General features: G+C 40.4%; 1 protein-coding gene across 1 annotated transcript in view; it reads right to left on the reverse strand.

The window, feature by feature from the left end:
• The window catches only part of SPEF2 (sperm flagellar 2), a 185,765-nt gene that overhangs the window by 14,111 nt on the left and 156,228 nt on the right, over window positions 1–15,426 (reverse strand). Inside the window, exon 33 of the mRNA XM_011286553.4 lies at window positions 5,166–5,258. Coding sequence (XP_011284855.2) covers window positions 5,166–5,258 — 93 coding nt within the window. The remainder of the gene's footprint in view (window positions 1–5,165; window positions 5,259–15,426) is intronic.

Below are 15,426 nucleotides of genomic sequence, written 5' to 3' on the forward strand. Positions count from 1 at the left end.
ACACTTGACAAATCCAATAAAAATTTAAATAAAAATAACTTTGATAGGAAACTGCATAAAGTCTTTATGTTACAGAGCAGGAAAGAATCTCAGAGGTCAATGGAGTCTGCAAGTTCATTTGTTCAGTCACTTTTATCAAAGTTAACGCAGTGGTACGTCTGCTGTAAGCCAGGCACTAAACTATCCTGAGATGCTTAAAACCACTCTCTGACAGTAGGGGCACCTTTTTCATGATCCAGCTGGTGGGTTCCTTCAGGACTTTGTGTTTTCTTCATGCCCTCTTGCCTCTGAGTTACTCCAGGGATGGCCAGCCGGGCTTAGAGTAGAAGGGAGACTGACACTAACAGAGAACCATGGCAGGGTCCCTGAGTGCTTATCTTCCATTTCTTTCAAAGGAATTGTTGAACTTCATTATGACTTCCACTGAATTGCACTTATAAATGCTATGCAGGTGCATCATTATCTTCATTCACAAAGCAACCAAATATTATATCTTAAAAATAGATGTGAAAAAATGAAATAATCTGATATGTAGACTCTTTCTGTAATTACACAGGCTTGATTTTAAGTCATTGGATTGAATATTTATAAAAGGTAAAGCTTGCTGTGTTCCTAAGATCATTTAAAATATTGTAGTAGGCAGAATTCAAAGAAAGTTTCAAAGGTTCCCACTCCTTGGCATATTTATCTTGTATAATCTCTTCTCCTTGAGTGTGGATTGGGTTTGTGAATGTAATGGGAAAGTCACTCCCGTGAGTAGGTAGCCTTATATAGCAAAGGTAAAGAAATTTTGTAGATGTAAATAAGGTCCTTAATCAATTGGTTTTGAGGTAATCAAAATGAAGCCTGATAAGCTCTTTGAAAAAGGACCCAGGCCTTAAGGAGAGATTTGAAGCCAGAGAGATGCTCTCCTTCTGGCCATGATGAATCAGACTGTCCAGTTGTGGAGAAGGTCATGTGGCAGGGAACAATAAGCAGACTCTTGGGCTGAAGGTCTCAGTCCTACAACTGCATGGATCTGAATCCTATCAATGATCCATCTCAGAAGCCAGTCTTGGAACCAATCTTGGAGTTGACCTCAGATGACAATGCAATTGCAGCTAATATCTTGATTTTTGCCTTATGAGACCCCGAGCAGAGGACTCATCTAAGCCATGCCTGGACTTCTGACTCAAGGAAGCTGTGAGCTAATGAATGGGTATTGGCATATACTTATTGAACACCTAAGATGTGCTAGGCATGGACTATTCTAGGTGCTTGAAATGTATTCACTAAGAAAGAGATAAAGATGCCTGTTCTTGAAGAGCTTACTTTCTAGAAGGGGAAGACAGACAATAAAGAATACATTTTAAAAGTTGGGTAAATTAGATAGCGATTGTGGGAACACACAAAAAAGTAGGCCAAGAAAAGAGGAATAAGGAGTAGAAGGTGGGGAGGGGAACAGATTGCACGGTTGAGAAGGTAAAATTTGAACAAAGATTGGAAGGAGTTAGCCAGGGAGCACATCTGGGGTAAGAGCATTATAGGCAGAGGGAACTGCTGAGGCCAGTGTCCTAAGGTGGGCATGCACCTTGCATGGTTACACCATAAGAAGGCAGGTGTAGCTGAAGCAGAATGGGCTGGGGCAGAACAGAAGGAGATGAGGGAGAGAGGAATAAGGGCCAAGGCCAGGCTGGCTTCTTCAGGACTTGGGCTTTTCCTTTGAGTAGAATGCAGAACCATGGGGGGTTTTGAGGAGAGGCTGCCATGATCTGCCTGTAATCTGAACTAAAACAAGGGAGGAACAGGGAGACCCATCATGAGGCTGTTGCCATCATCCAGGTGAGGTTGACTGTGGTTTGTTCCAGTGATGGCCATGGGGCTTAGAAGGAGTGGTCTGATCCTTAGTATATGTTGAAAATAGAACTACCAGGGTTTCCTGAGGGACTGGACGTGGTGTTTGAAAAAGGAGAGAAGATTTGGGTATGAGTCCTAGGGTTTTGGCAACTGGAAGATCAGAGTTGCCAGTAACTGAGAGGAAGAGGGCTTTGGGTGAAGATGGGAGTGGTGGGGTGGCAGGGACAGGGGTTCGGGTGGACACAGTGAGCTTGAAATATCTACTAGAATGTTCAAGTGGAGATGCCAAATGGGCAATTGCATGTAGAAGGTCTGCGAGAGAGGTCTGAGGTAGGAATAGGCATTCGGGATTTGTTAATAATCAGGTAGTATTTCAACCTGGCCTCAACAAATATGACCAGCCCAAAGTAATAGAAGGATTTCACATGAACAGAAGCTGTGGAGAAATTAAAACAATAGCTGTGAATTTGAATATGGAAAAATTGTATTTTCTCAGGAAATCTCTAAGGATTTTAAAATCCTGGAATAGTTGCTCTTGGTGTTGAGTGTGTGGGAAGCTGGGAAGCCAGGACATGGCCTGTGGAACCCTGTCAGTCATAATGAAGTGTGTTGTCACTGTCACAGGACAACAATGTGATTGCAACACAGACGTGTCTCAGGGTTCCTTTCTTGGATGCAGTGTGGCCTTTCATCCAGTGCCTAGGACTCTGGGGTCATCCAAGGCCACAGACAGTGCTGATGGCCTATCTGCAGGAGCCCTGCCAGTGTGGCTCAGAGGCAAGCCCTGGGTCACCGAGAGCATAAGTAACAAATCAGAAGAGCTGGGTGGGACCCAAGACTAGTCCAATCCCTCTTCTTAAGAAGGTACAGAGGCCCTCGGTGTGAAGGGACCTGCTCAACATCCTCCAGTGAGTCATGGCAGAATTGGGGACAGAGCCCAGGGCTCCTGAGTCTCAGAATTCCTTCACAGAGCATTTTCCCTTCACTGATTTGGTCTTTCCTATTCTAATTACAGCCAAGGACGTAAACTTGTTCTGTTGTTTTATCTTTTTTTTTTTTGCACACCTTTCCTCAGGATGTTAACCATTAGCTGTTCTTCTTCAACCAAGCAGAGTCAGCAAGGCTAGCTTCTGTGTAGCTAACACTTACATAGGGCTACTCTGTGCCAATCACTCACTCTGCACAACAACCCTGCCAGGGAGGGATTGAAAGAAACCAAGGTGCAGAGAGGTTAGGTAATGTCATCAAGACCTTGAAGCTTGCGAGCATTGGAATCTGTGCTTTTAATCCCAGTTTAAGAGCACTGAGACTTATGTAATACTGAGCATTCAGTCTCTGACGCACTGAGGGGCGCACTGAGGACACCACACCTTTCTGTCCTCTGGACATCACATTCACATGCACACACTCACACACGCATGTCAGCTATCCTCTGCCCCACTTCTTTCTCAGGCTTCATGGTCCTGTCTCTGCTGCCGACTTTGTTCCTTTCCTCCATGTCACTTCCCAGCAGTCTGGATACTGATATGTGGGAGCCATGCCCTCCCTAGGGACCTACAGGGCCTTCCCTGCTTCACCGCCTCACAGTCTTAGGGCACAGTCTACCTTCTGGCATTAGCTTCTGGGTGAGCAACTGAAGGGCTCTGCCCTCGGTTGACATTTCTAAAAATTTCTGGTTGGAAAGCAAAGTGCTTTCACGTGACATCATATTCAGATGGCCAGGTTCTTTGCAGAAGAACCTGCTTACGTTGCCCACAGACTTGTTCAAAAAGTCATAGAGAGATGGCCTTCCAAAGGCTTTACAGGGTTGGTCTCCATCCTCCAGTTTCACACCGAAAACCCCCACCATGACCAAGACAAAAAACTGTCCCCACCCTTGCCAGTCTCAGGTCTTGGCCTTTGGTAACTCCTTGACCCCTTTCTCTTATCTGCTCTCCTGCTAGCATCTGGGAGAGGTGCTTGAACACTGTGCATCCAATTGAAGGGAACTTTTCACTTTAAGTTTGTAATTAGAGTCATGTTCAGTTTCATACTGCAGTTATGAGCAAATGGCTGCCTGGAAATTGGACAATCAATACACCTACTTTGCAGAGATGTCTAAATCCACAGCTCAACTTTTCTCATAGTCTATTGAATTTGGTTGTATTAGGTATATTTTCATATTTTAAACATTTGCACTCAAACCAGAGTACTTTACATATATTAAGGTCCTGTTTTCTATTGTGGCCTCAGGGATAGAGGCTAATAATATTATTGATAATAATAATATTGATAATAATATTATTGATAATAATCTAAAGGGTCATGGGAAATACTTATGCAACCCTTGGTATGTTGTACAAGTTAATCAAAATCAAAGAGAAATGAACAAAAACATATACAGTAGTCCCCATTATCTGTGGTTTTACTTTCTGTGGTTTCAGTCACCCACGGTCCACTGTGGTCCACCTCAGTCCGGAAGCAGATGATCTTCCTTCTGACAAATCATCAGAGGGTCTCTAGTAGCCTAACACTACTTCACAATGCCTACATCATTCACCGTACTTCATCTCATCATGTAGGCATTTTATCATCTCACATCATGACAAGTGAGTATAGTCCAATAAGAAATTTTGAGAGAGAGAGACCATAGTCACATAACTTTTCTTACAGCATATTGTTAGAATTTTTATTTTATTATTAGCTATTACTATTAGTCTCTTACTGTGCCTAATTTATAAGTTAAACTTTATCATATGTATGTATAGAAAAAAACAGTGTAAGGGATGCCTGCGTAGCTCAGTCAGTTAAGTGTCCAGCTCAGGTCATGATCTTACAGTCATGAGATTGAGCCCTACATTGGGCTCTGTGCTGGGCATGGGGCACGTGTTAGATTCTCTTTCCTCTCTCCCTCTGCCCTTCCCCTGCTTGTGCTGTACTATCCTCAATTTCAGGCACACACTTGTGGTCTTGGGATGTATCCCAAGGTGGAGTGGTTACTGTGTTCGTAAAATGATTGCCCTTATCCTAAGCTTTTAGAATTGGAAGGATACTTAGAGACAGATGTGTCGAGTAACGGCTTACCTGGCAGATGAGAAAAGTGAGACCCGAGGGATTACGAAAATTGCTCAAGATCACACAGAGAGTTAACAGCGGGGCTCTGTCTTAAGGTTTTGGTCCCTGCCTCCTCCCCCAGAACTTTTCTGTGCTGCTACCTTATGAACATTAAAGTCTACAACTGGGGGTCGGGTGGGGGTTGGAATCTGAAACAAATTACCAAGTGGAAGAAAAGATTAAGAAATTATCAGTGTTGTAGTAGTGAGGTTTTTTTTAAGGATCTCAGCAATTACCTCTATAAGAAGTTCCTTTCTATTGAATGGCAGGGGTTCAAGGGGATTTTCTGGAATTTTTAGATCTTCATCTCTCGTAAACCACAGACCAGCCTATACAAAAAATAAAAATGAAAATTATTAAAGGATTGTTCCTCTCAAAGCCATAGGGATTGAACTCATCTTGTTCAACTGTCTAGAGCACTGGTCTCCGAAATAGGGGGCAAAAACCAAGGGGATGCAGGAGAAAATACCAGAACTTCCACTTACACATATTTTGATAACATTGTTATGTCATTTTTATTTAAAAATTTGATAATGTAAATAATGTATTAGTTCAGTAGTACACACGTATAATTTATAAATGAAAATCCACATCTTGGGGGTCCTAGCTCTATTTTAGCCATCAGAACATGTGATGAAGTTTGGAGGTCACTGCCCTAGATCTTGCCTGCATGGCGATATTCTGGAGGGGTCTGCACTCATAACCCTCACTCACATTCCTCATGTTCTGTTCATGTTGCTCTCTATTCCCAGAGTCTAGTGTGATGCTGCCAGTGCACAGTGTTGGAAAAACTTTTGCTGAGTGACTGACTCAAGAGCTCAATGGCCTACTCTTTAATGACATCCCTCTTTCTCGGCCCATTATGTGATACTAATCACAGAATCCTCTGATTCCCATTTGGCAATGCCTCTCTCTTCCTTCCTTCCATCCCTACTCCTGACACCTTGGTGCAGAGCCTCTTTACTTCTGTCACAGGCCACCCCAGTCAGCTCCGAGTTGGTTTGGTTTCTAGTCTCCCTTTTACTTGTTTCAGCTTGTAATGTGCAACCATATCACTTTCCTCAAAACTTTAACCTTGTCTTATCATTCTCTGCTCAGAAACATTTCCTACTCTTGCTGTGTTGTTCACATCATCCCTCCTACCTGATGTGACTTCCTGCCCACCCATGTAAACCTGAACATCTCTGCATTCTCTGTTCCAATCACACTTCCCTAGAGACACCTTCCTTGATCTTGCCTCTGAACTCCAATTTGATTTGTTTATACCACACACTGGATATTTGGTCCATTCCTTTAGGTGTTGCCGTTCATGCCTGCTGTTGAACATGTCTTAGGTTTAAAGGATATGTCGTGTCATGCTTAATTTTTGTAAATGGTAAGCACTTCATATTCATATGAATTTTGTTCCTAGGTCTAGCTTTCTTACCATCTTCCAGAGTGACAACCCACTCTCAGCACTATTTCCAAGAGGCATTGGCTTGCTTAATCTGACTCTGGCCTATGCTCTTCCAAGGATCACCTGTGCTTTGAGAAAAGGCTGGAATGGCATTGGGTAACTTGTCAGCGGATACAGGTCCCAAAGGTGAGACCTGGGGTTTCTTTTAATTTGGAACAAAGGAGATGCTGGTCATGTGGAACCCTGTGAGAGAGAAGACCCAGGAGAAGCTTAAAGTCCAGCATGAGCTCAGGCTTTGAATGTGCTTTTGTACTGACCAAGAGGAGACCCTTGCCCAATAGCTAATCTGCGGAGGGTAAGTACCACTCAATGGGAGAATAGAGGTAAAGAACATAGATAAGAGACATGTTGGGGCACCAAAGTTCAGAATTACCCTTCTGTCTTAAACAACAAGAAAAATAAACAACATAAATGAAAGATGATTTTCCAGACATCAGACAACAGGCAATACAGCACATTAATTCCTGAACTAAGGGAAGCTACCAAAGAGTCCTATTAGTGTTCCAGCCTGGATGGAGTTTCTAGGCTTCAGTGCCAGGAGAGGCATCCAAATAGAGCCTGGTGACCTTCCTGATTTGAGAAGGCAGACTCTATTATTGAGGCAGGCTGAGATGGCTAGAATTTTCAGGGTGGACTACTAAAGATGCACTGAGGACAAGCCATAGAGATCCACAGAGGGATCTCTTCAAGTCTTGAGTGATAGCCAATCTGTGGATGTGTGTTTGTGGAAGATACCAGAAGCTGGAGAAAGAACCAGAGGAAAGGAGTAAGCTGAACAATTCCTGAGACACACACAGGGCTGGGAAGAGTCCATGTTTCCACCAGGCAGAGTGGAAGGATCTCCTCAAACACAGGCATTGAAGAGAGCACCCAGGAGATAACTGCCTTAACAGTGGGGCCAGATTGGCCACTCTGGACCCATTCTTACAAATTTTATTGTAACCTTGAGAGGATAGAAGTGATTCCAAGTAACACTGATGCAGGCCCAATAATATTTAAACGTATATAAAGTTGGGCATCCAACAAAATAAGATTCACAACATCTGGCATCCAGTATAAAGTTACTAGGTATTCAGAAAAGCCATGACATATGACCCATAGTCAGAAGAAACATCACTCAAAGAAAACAAACACAAAAATGACACAGATGATAGAATGAACAGTGAAAGATGTTCATTTGTCTATTCTAAATACATTTCATTTGTTCAAAGAGATAGAGAAACACATGCATATATTGAGAGAAATGGAAGATACAACTAAGAACCAACCTGAATTATTAGAGACAAAAAATTTAATAACTGAAATGAAAAATACACCACATGGTATTAATAATAACAGATTCAGTTCTGCAGAGGAAATCATCAGTAAACTTGAAGACATAGGAATAGAAATGAATACAAAGTAAAGCATAGAGAAAAAAAATGGGAAAAAAAATGAACCAAGCCTCAGTGACCTCTGGGAGAGTACATACGTGATTAGATTTTGAGAAGGGGTGGGGGTGCAGAAAAAAAATTTAGAAAAAAATCCTCAAAAGTTTCCAATCTGACAAAAATTACAAAACCCACAGATTTTCAAGAGCTCAGTGAACCCCAGGCAGAAGGAACATGAAGAAAACCACACCAAACGACACAGTAATCATTGCTGAAAACTGGGGATGAAGAGGAAATATTAAATGAAGCTAGAGGGGAAAAAAGGAAACAGAGGATCTCAAACCCTCCTACTATTGCTCAACCAACACTCAATTCCATGTTTAATTGTTTCAATGCACAGGAATTTCCCCTGATCCTTAAAATCAAGGAATCATTCATACTAGTTTTCTAATAATATATGCTATTGCATAAATTAAGAAAAAATCGTGTATTATGCACACAAGAGAGCCACTTTAGAAAGGAAAAAAAAAAAAACTAACCTGACTGGAAAATAACTTATAATTACTAAAAAGTCATCCGTGGGTAGATCCAACATGGCAGAGAAGTAGGAGAACCTGAAATTCCCTTGTCCCTTAAACACAGCAGTGTTGAGGCCAAAGGACTTTGAATTCGAAGAGTCCAGGCTGCTGAGTGAAAGAGAGGTCTTTGGGGGACCCACGGGGACAACGTGGTGGGCCATAGGTGCGTGATTGTGAACTGGGAGAGATGAAACGGGCAGCATAGGCATGGAAGGGAGGGATCCCCTTCTGCGGAGAGACAAAGGGAAGAGAAAAAGAAGCTGGGAAAGTGTAGGACTGTATCTGGACGAGAGAAAGACCATGGATGGGGATGGAGAAAGATCCAATCTCTAACTGCGGGGCTTTCTCCGAACTGGGGCAGGCTGCCCAGTTAGCGCACCTGGGAAGGAAGGGAGTCAGTGCTGGGCTCCGTAACTAGCTCAGAGGCACAGTCCGCAGTGGGAGAAAGCAACCCCTTCCCTGGATGGCTGTGGGAAGGTATATAGCTGTTCAAAGGGCAAAAACTGCCTGCGCCAACCAGCCACGGGCCATATATATAGGCGGCGCGGAGCAGCACTTCCCTGGAACCGGGGTGCAGGGAGAGGGACCCTTTAAGACACTGGGGTTTAAATCCCAGCTTAGTGCCAGGGAGGTACGGGAGTCATCGGACCAGGACAAACTGCCTCATTGGTGCCAGTGGGGCACTGCAAGGATGGCCTGAACAGAGTGGTTTGGGCCACCAGGTCTGGGGAGGTGAGACTGTGGTGTCACCATTTTTCTCCCTGTCACTGACAAGGTGGGGCTTCAGGGAAGGACAGCAGGCCCACAGTGGAGGTGGGACCCGCCTACACCAAACCACGCCCCTCCGTGCCTGGTAACTGTAGCGGGATTGAGGCTGAGTCACCACACAGTCCCTCCTCCAGACCAGCGCTGCCATTGGTTCCAAGGCATCCAGCAGTTTTGCATTTCCTGATTTAATTCTTGGACAATTCTTATTATATATATATAATTTTTTTTTTCAACGTTTATTTACTTTTGGGACAGAGAGAGACAGAGCATGAACGGGGGAGGGGCAGAGAGAGAGGGAGACAGAATCGGAAACAGGCTCCAGGCTCTGAGCCATCAGCCCAGAGCCTGACGCGGGGCTCAAACTCACGGACCGCGAGATCGTGACCTGGCTGAAGTCGGACGCTTAACCGACTGCGCCACCCAGGCGCCCCTATAATTTTATATATTTAAATATATTTATATTTAATACAGATTATATTATGTATAATATAATATACATATATGTATATATGTATATTATATTATGTATATTATAATATATACAATATATAATATATAGTATAATATAATATGTTATACATAATATAATCTGTATTAAATATAAATTATATATAAATAAATACATATTAAATATATAATATATAAAAATTATATATAATATATACTTTATATAATATATATAATTATATATATAATATATACTTTATATATAATATATATAATATATAATATATATTTTATATATAATATATAACATATATATTTTATGTATAATATATATATTTTATATATAATATATATAATTTTTTTCTTCCTTTTCTCTTTTTTATTTCTTTCCTCCTCTAATCTGGTTATTCTGGTTGTTGGTTTGTTTAAGCAGACATATTTAATCTATTCTCTTTATACCTGTTCTACTCTCCTTCTTTAGTTTCCTCTCTCTCTCTCTCTCTCTCTGGATTAAGCCATAGAGTTTCTCTGGTCAATTTTCTTTTCTTTTTCTCTTTTCCCGCCCCTGTCGTTTCTCTCTTTGTATGAGATAAGGCCTCTTCCATCAACACCACTCCCACCGTGGTTTAGTGGTAGAGGGTGTTTCTGGTTTTTTGTTTTTGTTTGTGTTTTGTTTCATTTGTTTTTGTTTTTTGTTTTTTGTTTGTTTTCCTTTCCAGGGCTAATTCAATGAACAAATTAAAGCACACCTGGTGGAGGGTCCAAAACATCACTATGAGTACAGAGATAAAGCAACCAAAGTCATAACAACAGAGAGCAAATAACACACGCCTGAAGGGCCAGGCCCTGGACAGTGTATGACCCTTCTTTAAGAAAGTAGTGCTGGGGCGCCTGGGTGGCTCAGTTGGTTAAGCGTCCGACTTCGGCTCAGGTCATGATCACATGGTTCGTGAGTTCGAGCCCTGCATTGGGCTCTGTGCTGACAGCTCAGAGCCTGGAACCTGCTTTGGATTCTGTGTCTCCCTCTCTCTCTGCCCCTCCCCCACTCACACTCTGTTTCTCTCTCTCTCTCTCTCTCAAAAATAAATAAACATTAAAAAAACAAAGTAGTGCTCACTGGTGCAGGGCAAATAGCAAGATTTAAAACACATAAGGGACAGAAAACTAGTCAAAATGATGAAACAGAAGAATTCTCCTCAAAAGAAATTCCAGGAAGAAATGACAGCTAAATAATTGCTCAAAACAAATATAAACAATATAACTGAAAAAGATTTTAGAATAATAGTCATAAAATTAATATCTGGGCTTGAAAAAAGCATAGAAGACAGCAGAGAATCTATTGCTGCAGAGATCAGGAACTAAAAAATACTTATGTTGAATTAAATAATGTTGTAAATGAGGTGCAAAATAAACTAGAGGTGGTCACCATGAGGATTGAAGAGGCAGAGGGGAGAATAAGTGAAACAGAAGATAAAATTATGGAAAAAGATGAAGCTGAAAAAGGGTAGATAAAAAAAATTCTAGACCACGAGGGGAGAATTAGAGAACTAAGTGATTCAATGAAATGTAATAATATCTATATCATAGGAGTTCCAGAAGAAGAGGAAGAGAGAGAGAAAGGGACAGAAAGTGTACTTGAACAAATCATAGCTGAGAACTTCCCCAATCTGGGGAAGGAAACAGACACTGAAATCCGGAAGGCACAGAGAACACCCTTCAGACATAACAGGAATTGATCTTCTGCATGACAAACCATAGTGAAACTGGCAAAATACAAAGACAAAGAGGGAATTCTGAAAGCAGCTAGGGACAAACGGGCCTTAACCTACAAAGGTAGGCATATAAGGGTAGTAGCAGACCTATCTAATGAAACTTGGCAGGCCAGAAGTGAGTGGCAGGAAATATTCAATATGCTGAATAGGAAAAATATACAGCCAAGGATTCTTTATCCAGCAAAGCTGTCATTCAGAATAGGAGAGATAAAGTTTTCCCAGAGAAACAAAAACTAAAGGAGTTCATCACCAACTAAACCAGCCCTACAAGATATCCGAAGGAGGACTCTGTGAATGGAATGTTGCAAAGACCACAAAGACCAGAGACATCACTACAAGCATGAAGCCTACAGATAACACAATGACTCTAAATCCATACCTTTAAAATAATAACATTCAATGTAAATGGACTAAATGCTCCAATAAAAAGACATAAGGTATCAGAATGGATAAAAAAACAAGACCCATCTATTTTCTGTCTACAAGAGACTCATTTTAGACCTGAGGGCACCTTCAGATTGAAACTGAGGGGACCATCTATCATGATACTGGAAGTCAAAAGGAAGCCAGAGTAGCCATACTTATAAAAGACAAATTAGATTCTAAACTAAAGGCTGTAACAAGAGATGAAGAAGAGCATATATCATAATTGTGGGGTCTATCCATCAAGAAGAGCTAACCATTACAAATGTTTATGCACCCAATTCAGAGACACTCAAATATATAAAACAATTAGTCACAAACATAAGCAACCTTATTGATAAGAATGTGGTAATTGTAGGGGACTTTAATACTTCACTTACAACAATGGACAGATCATCTAGGCAGAAAATCAAGAAATAAACAATGGTCCTGAATGATACACTGGACCAGATGGACTTGACATATATTCAGAGTTTTTCATCCTAAAGAAGCAGAATACACATTCTTCTCAAGTGCACATGGAACATTCTCCAAGATAGATCACATACTGGCTCACAAAAGAATTGAGATCATACTGTGCATATTTTCAGATCACAATGCTATGAAACTTGAAATCAACCACAGGAAAAAGTTTGGAAAACCTCAAAATGCACAGAGGTTAAAGAACATCCTACTAAAGAATGAATGGGTCAATCAGGAAATTAAAGAAGAAATTTTAAAATGTATGGAAACAAATGAAAATGAAAACATGACAGTCCAAACCCTCTGGGATGCAGCAAAGGCAGTTCTAAGAGGAAAATACATTGCAATCCAGGCCTATATCAACAAACAAGAAAAATCCGAAATACAAAATCTAATGACACACCTGAAAGAACTAGAAGCAGAAACTCCAAGGCCAGCAGAAGAATAGAAATAATAAAGATCAGAGCAGAAAGAAACAACATATAATCCAAACAAAACAAAACAAAACAAAACAGGAGAACAGATTAATGAAACTAAGAGCTTGTTTTTTGAGAAAATAAACACAGTTGATAAACACCTAGCCAGACTTCTCAAAAAGAAGAGAGAGGACCCAAATAGATAAAATTACGAATGAAAAAGGACTTATCACAACTAATCCATCAGAAATACAAACAATTATCAGAGAATACTATGAAAAATTAGATGCTAACAAACTGGACAACCTGGAGGAAATGGACAAATTACTAGACACTCACACACTACCAGAACTCAAATGGAAGAAATAGAAAATTTGAACAGACCCATAACTAGTGAAGAAATTGAATCAGTTATCAAAAATCTCCTAACAAATAAGAGTCCTGGACCAGATGTCTTCCCAGGGGAATTGTACCAAACATTTAAAGCAGAGTTAATACCTATCTTTCTCAAGCTGTTCCAAAAAATTGAAATGGATGGAAAGCTTCCAGACTCATTGTATGAATCCAGCATTATTTTGATTCCCAAACCAGACAGAGACCCAGCAAAAAAAGAGAACTACAGGCAAATATCCCTGATGAATATAGATGAAAAAATTCTCAATGAGATACTAGCAAATCGAATTCAACAGCATATAAAAAGAATTATTCACCATGATCAAGTGGGATTCATTCCTAGGCTACAGGGCTGGTTCAATATTTGCAAATCAATCAATATGATACATCACATTAATAAAAGAATGGATAAGAACCATATGATCCTGTCAATAGATGCAGAAAAAGCATTTGACAAAATATAGCATCCTTTCATAATAAAAACCCTCAAGAAAGTTGGGAATAGAAGGAAAATAACATAAACATCTTAAAAGCCATATATGAAAAGCACACAGCTAGTATCATCCTCAATGGGGAAAAAATGAGAGCTTTCGCCCTGAGATCAGGAACATGACAGGGATGTCCACTCTCACCACTGTTGTTTAACATAGTGTTGGAAGTCCTAGCATCAGCAGACAACAAAATGAAATAAAATGCATCAAAATTGGCAAAGAAGTCAAACTTTCACTTTTCTCAGATGACATGATACTCTAAATGGAAAACCCAAAGACTCCACCAAAAGGCTGCTAGAACTGATACATGAATTCAATAAAGTCTCAGGGTACAAAATCATTGTACAGAAACCAGTTGCATTTCTATACACCAATAATGAAACAATAGAAAGAGAAATCAAGAAACTGATCTCATTTACAATTTCACCAAGAACCAAAAAATACCTAGGAATAAACCTAACCAAAGATATAAAAGATCTATATGCTTAAAACTATAGAAAACTTATGACAGAAATTTAAGAAGACACAAAGAAATAGAAAAGCATTCTATGCTCATGGAGTGGAAGAACAAATATTGTTAAAATGTCAATATTACCCAAAGCAATCTACACATTCAATGCATCCAATAAAAATTGCACCAGCATTCTTCTCAAAGCTAGAACAAATAATCCTAAAATTTGTATGGAACCACAAACAAACCTGAATAGCCAAAGTAATATTGAAGAAGAAAACCAAAGTGGGAGGCATGACAATCCCAGACTTTATCCTCTACTACAAAGTTGTAATCATCAAGACAGTATGGTACTGGCACAAAAACAGACACATAGTCCAATGGAATAGAATAGAGAACCCAGAATTGGGCCCACAAAGGTACAGCCAGCTAATCTTTGACATAGCAGGAAAGAGTATCCAATGGAAAAAAGACAAGTCTCTTTAGCAAATAGTGCTGGGAGAACTGGACAGCAACATGCAGAAGGTTGAAACTAGACCACTTTCTTATACCACACACAAAAATAAACTCAAAATGGATGAAAGACCTAAATGTGAGACAGGAAACCATCAAAACCCTAGAGGAGAAAGCAGGCAACAACCTCTTTGACCTCAGCCACAGCAATTTCTTGCTCAACACATCTCCAAAGGCAAGTGAATTAAAAGCAAAAATGAACTATTGGGACCTCACCAAGATAAAAAGCTTCTGCACTGCAAAGGTAACAATCAACAAAACTAAAAGGCAACTGAAGGAATGGGGAAAAGATATTTGCAAATGATATATTGGATAAAGGGTTAGTATCCAAGAACTTCCCAAACTCAACACCTGAAAAACAAATAATCCAGTGAAGAAACGGACAGAAGACATGAATAGACACTTTTCCAAAGAAGACATCCAGATGGCCAACATACACATGAGAAGATTCTCAGCATCACTCATCATCAGGGAAGTACAAATCAAAACCATACTGAGATACCACCTCACATTGGTCAGAGTGGCTAAAATTAACAAATCAAGAAACAACAGATGCTGGCGAGGATGTGGAGAAATGGGAACCTTCTTGCACTGTTGGTAGGAATGCAAACTGGTACAGCTTCTCTGGAAAACAGTGTGGGGGTTCCTTAAAAAACAAAACAAAACAAAAAAACAATAGAACTACCCTACGACCCAGCAATAGCACTACTAGGAGTTTATCCAAAGGATACAGGAGTGCTGATTCATAGGGGCACATATACCCCAATGTTTATAGCAGCACTTTCAACAATAGCCAAATTATGGAAAGAGCCTAAATGTCCATCAACTGATGAATGGATAAAGATGTGGTTTATATATATAATGGACTACTACTTGGCAATGAGAAAGAATGAAATCATGCTATTTGCAGCAACATGGATAGAACTGGAAGGTATTATGCTAAGTGAAATAAGTCAG

This window comes from Felis catus, chromosome A1 (assembly GCF_018350175.1).
Source record: "Felis catus isolate Fca126 chromosome A1, F.catus_Fca126_mat1.0, whole genome shotgun sequence".
NCBI lineage: Eukaryota > Metazoa > Chordata > Mammalia > Carnivora > Felidae > Felis > Felis catus.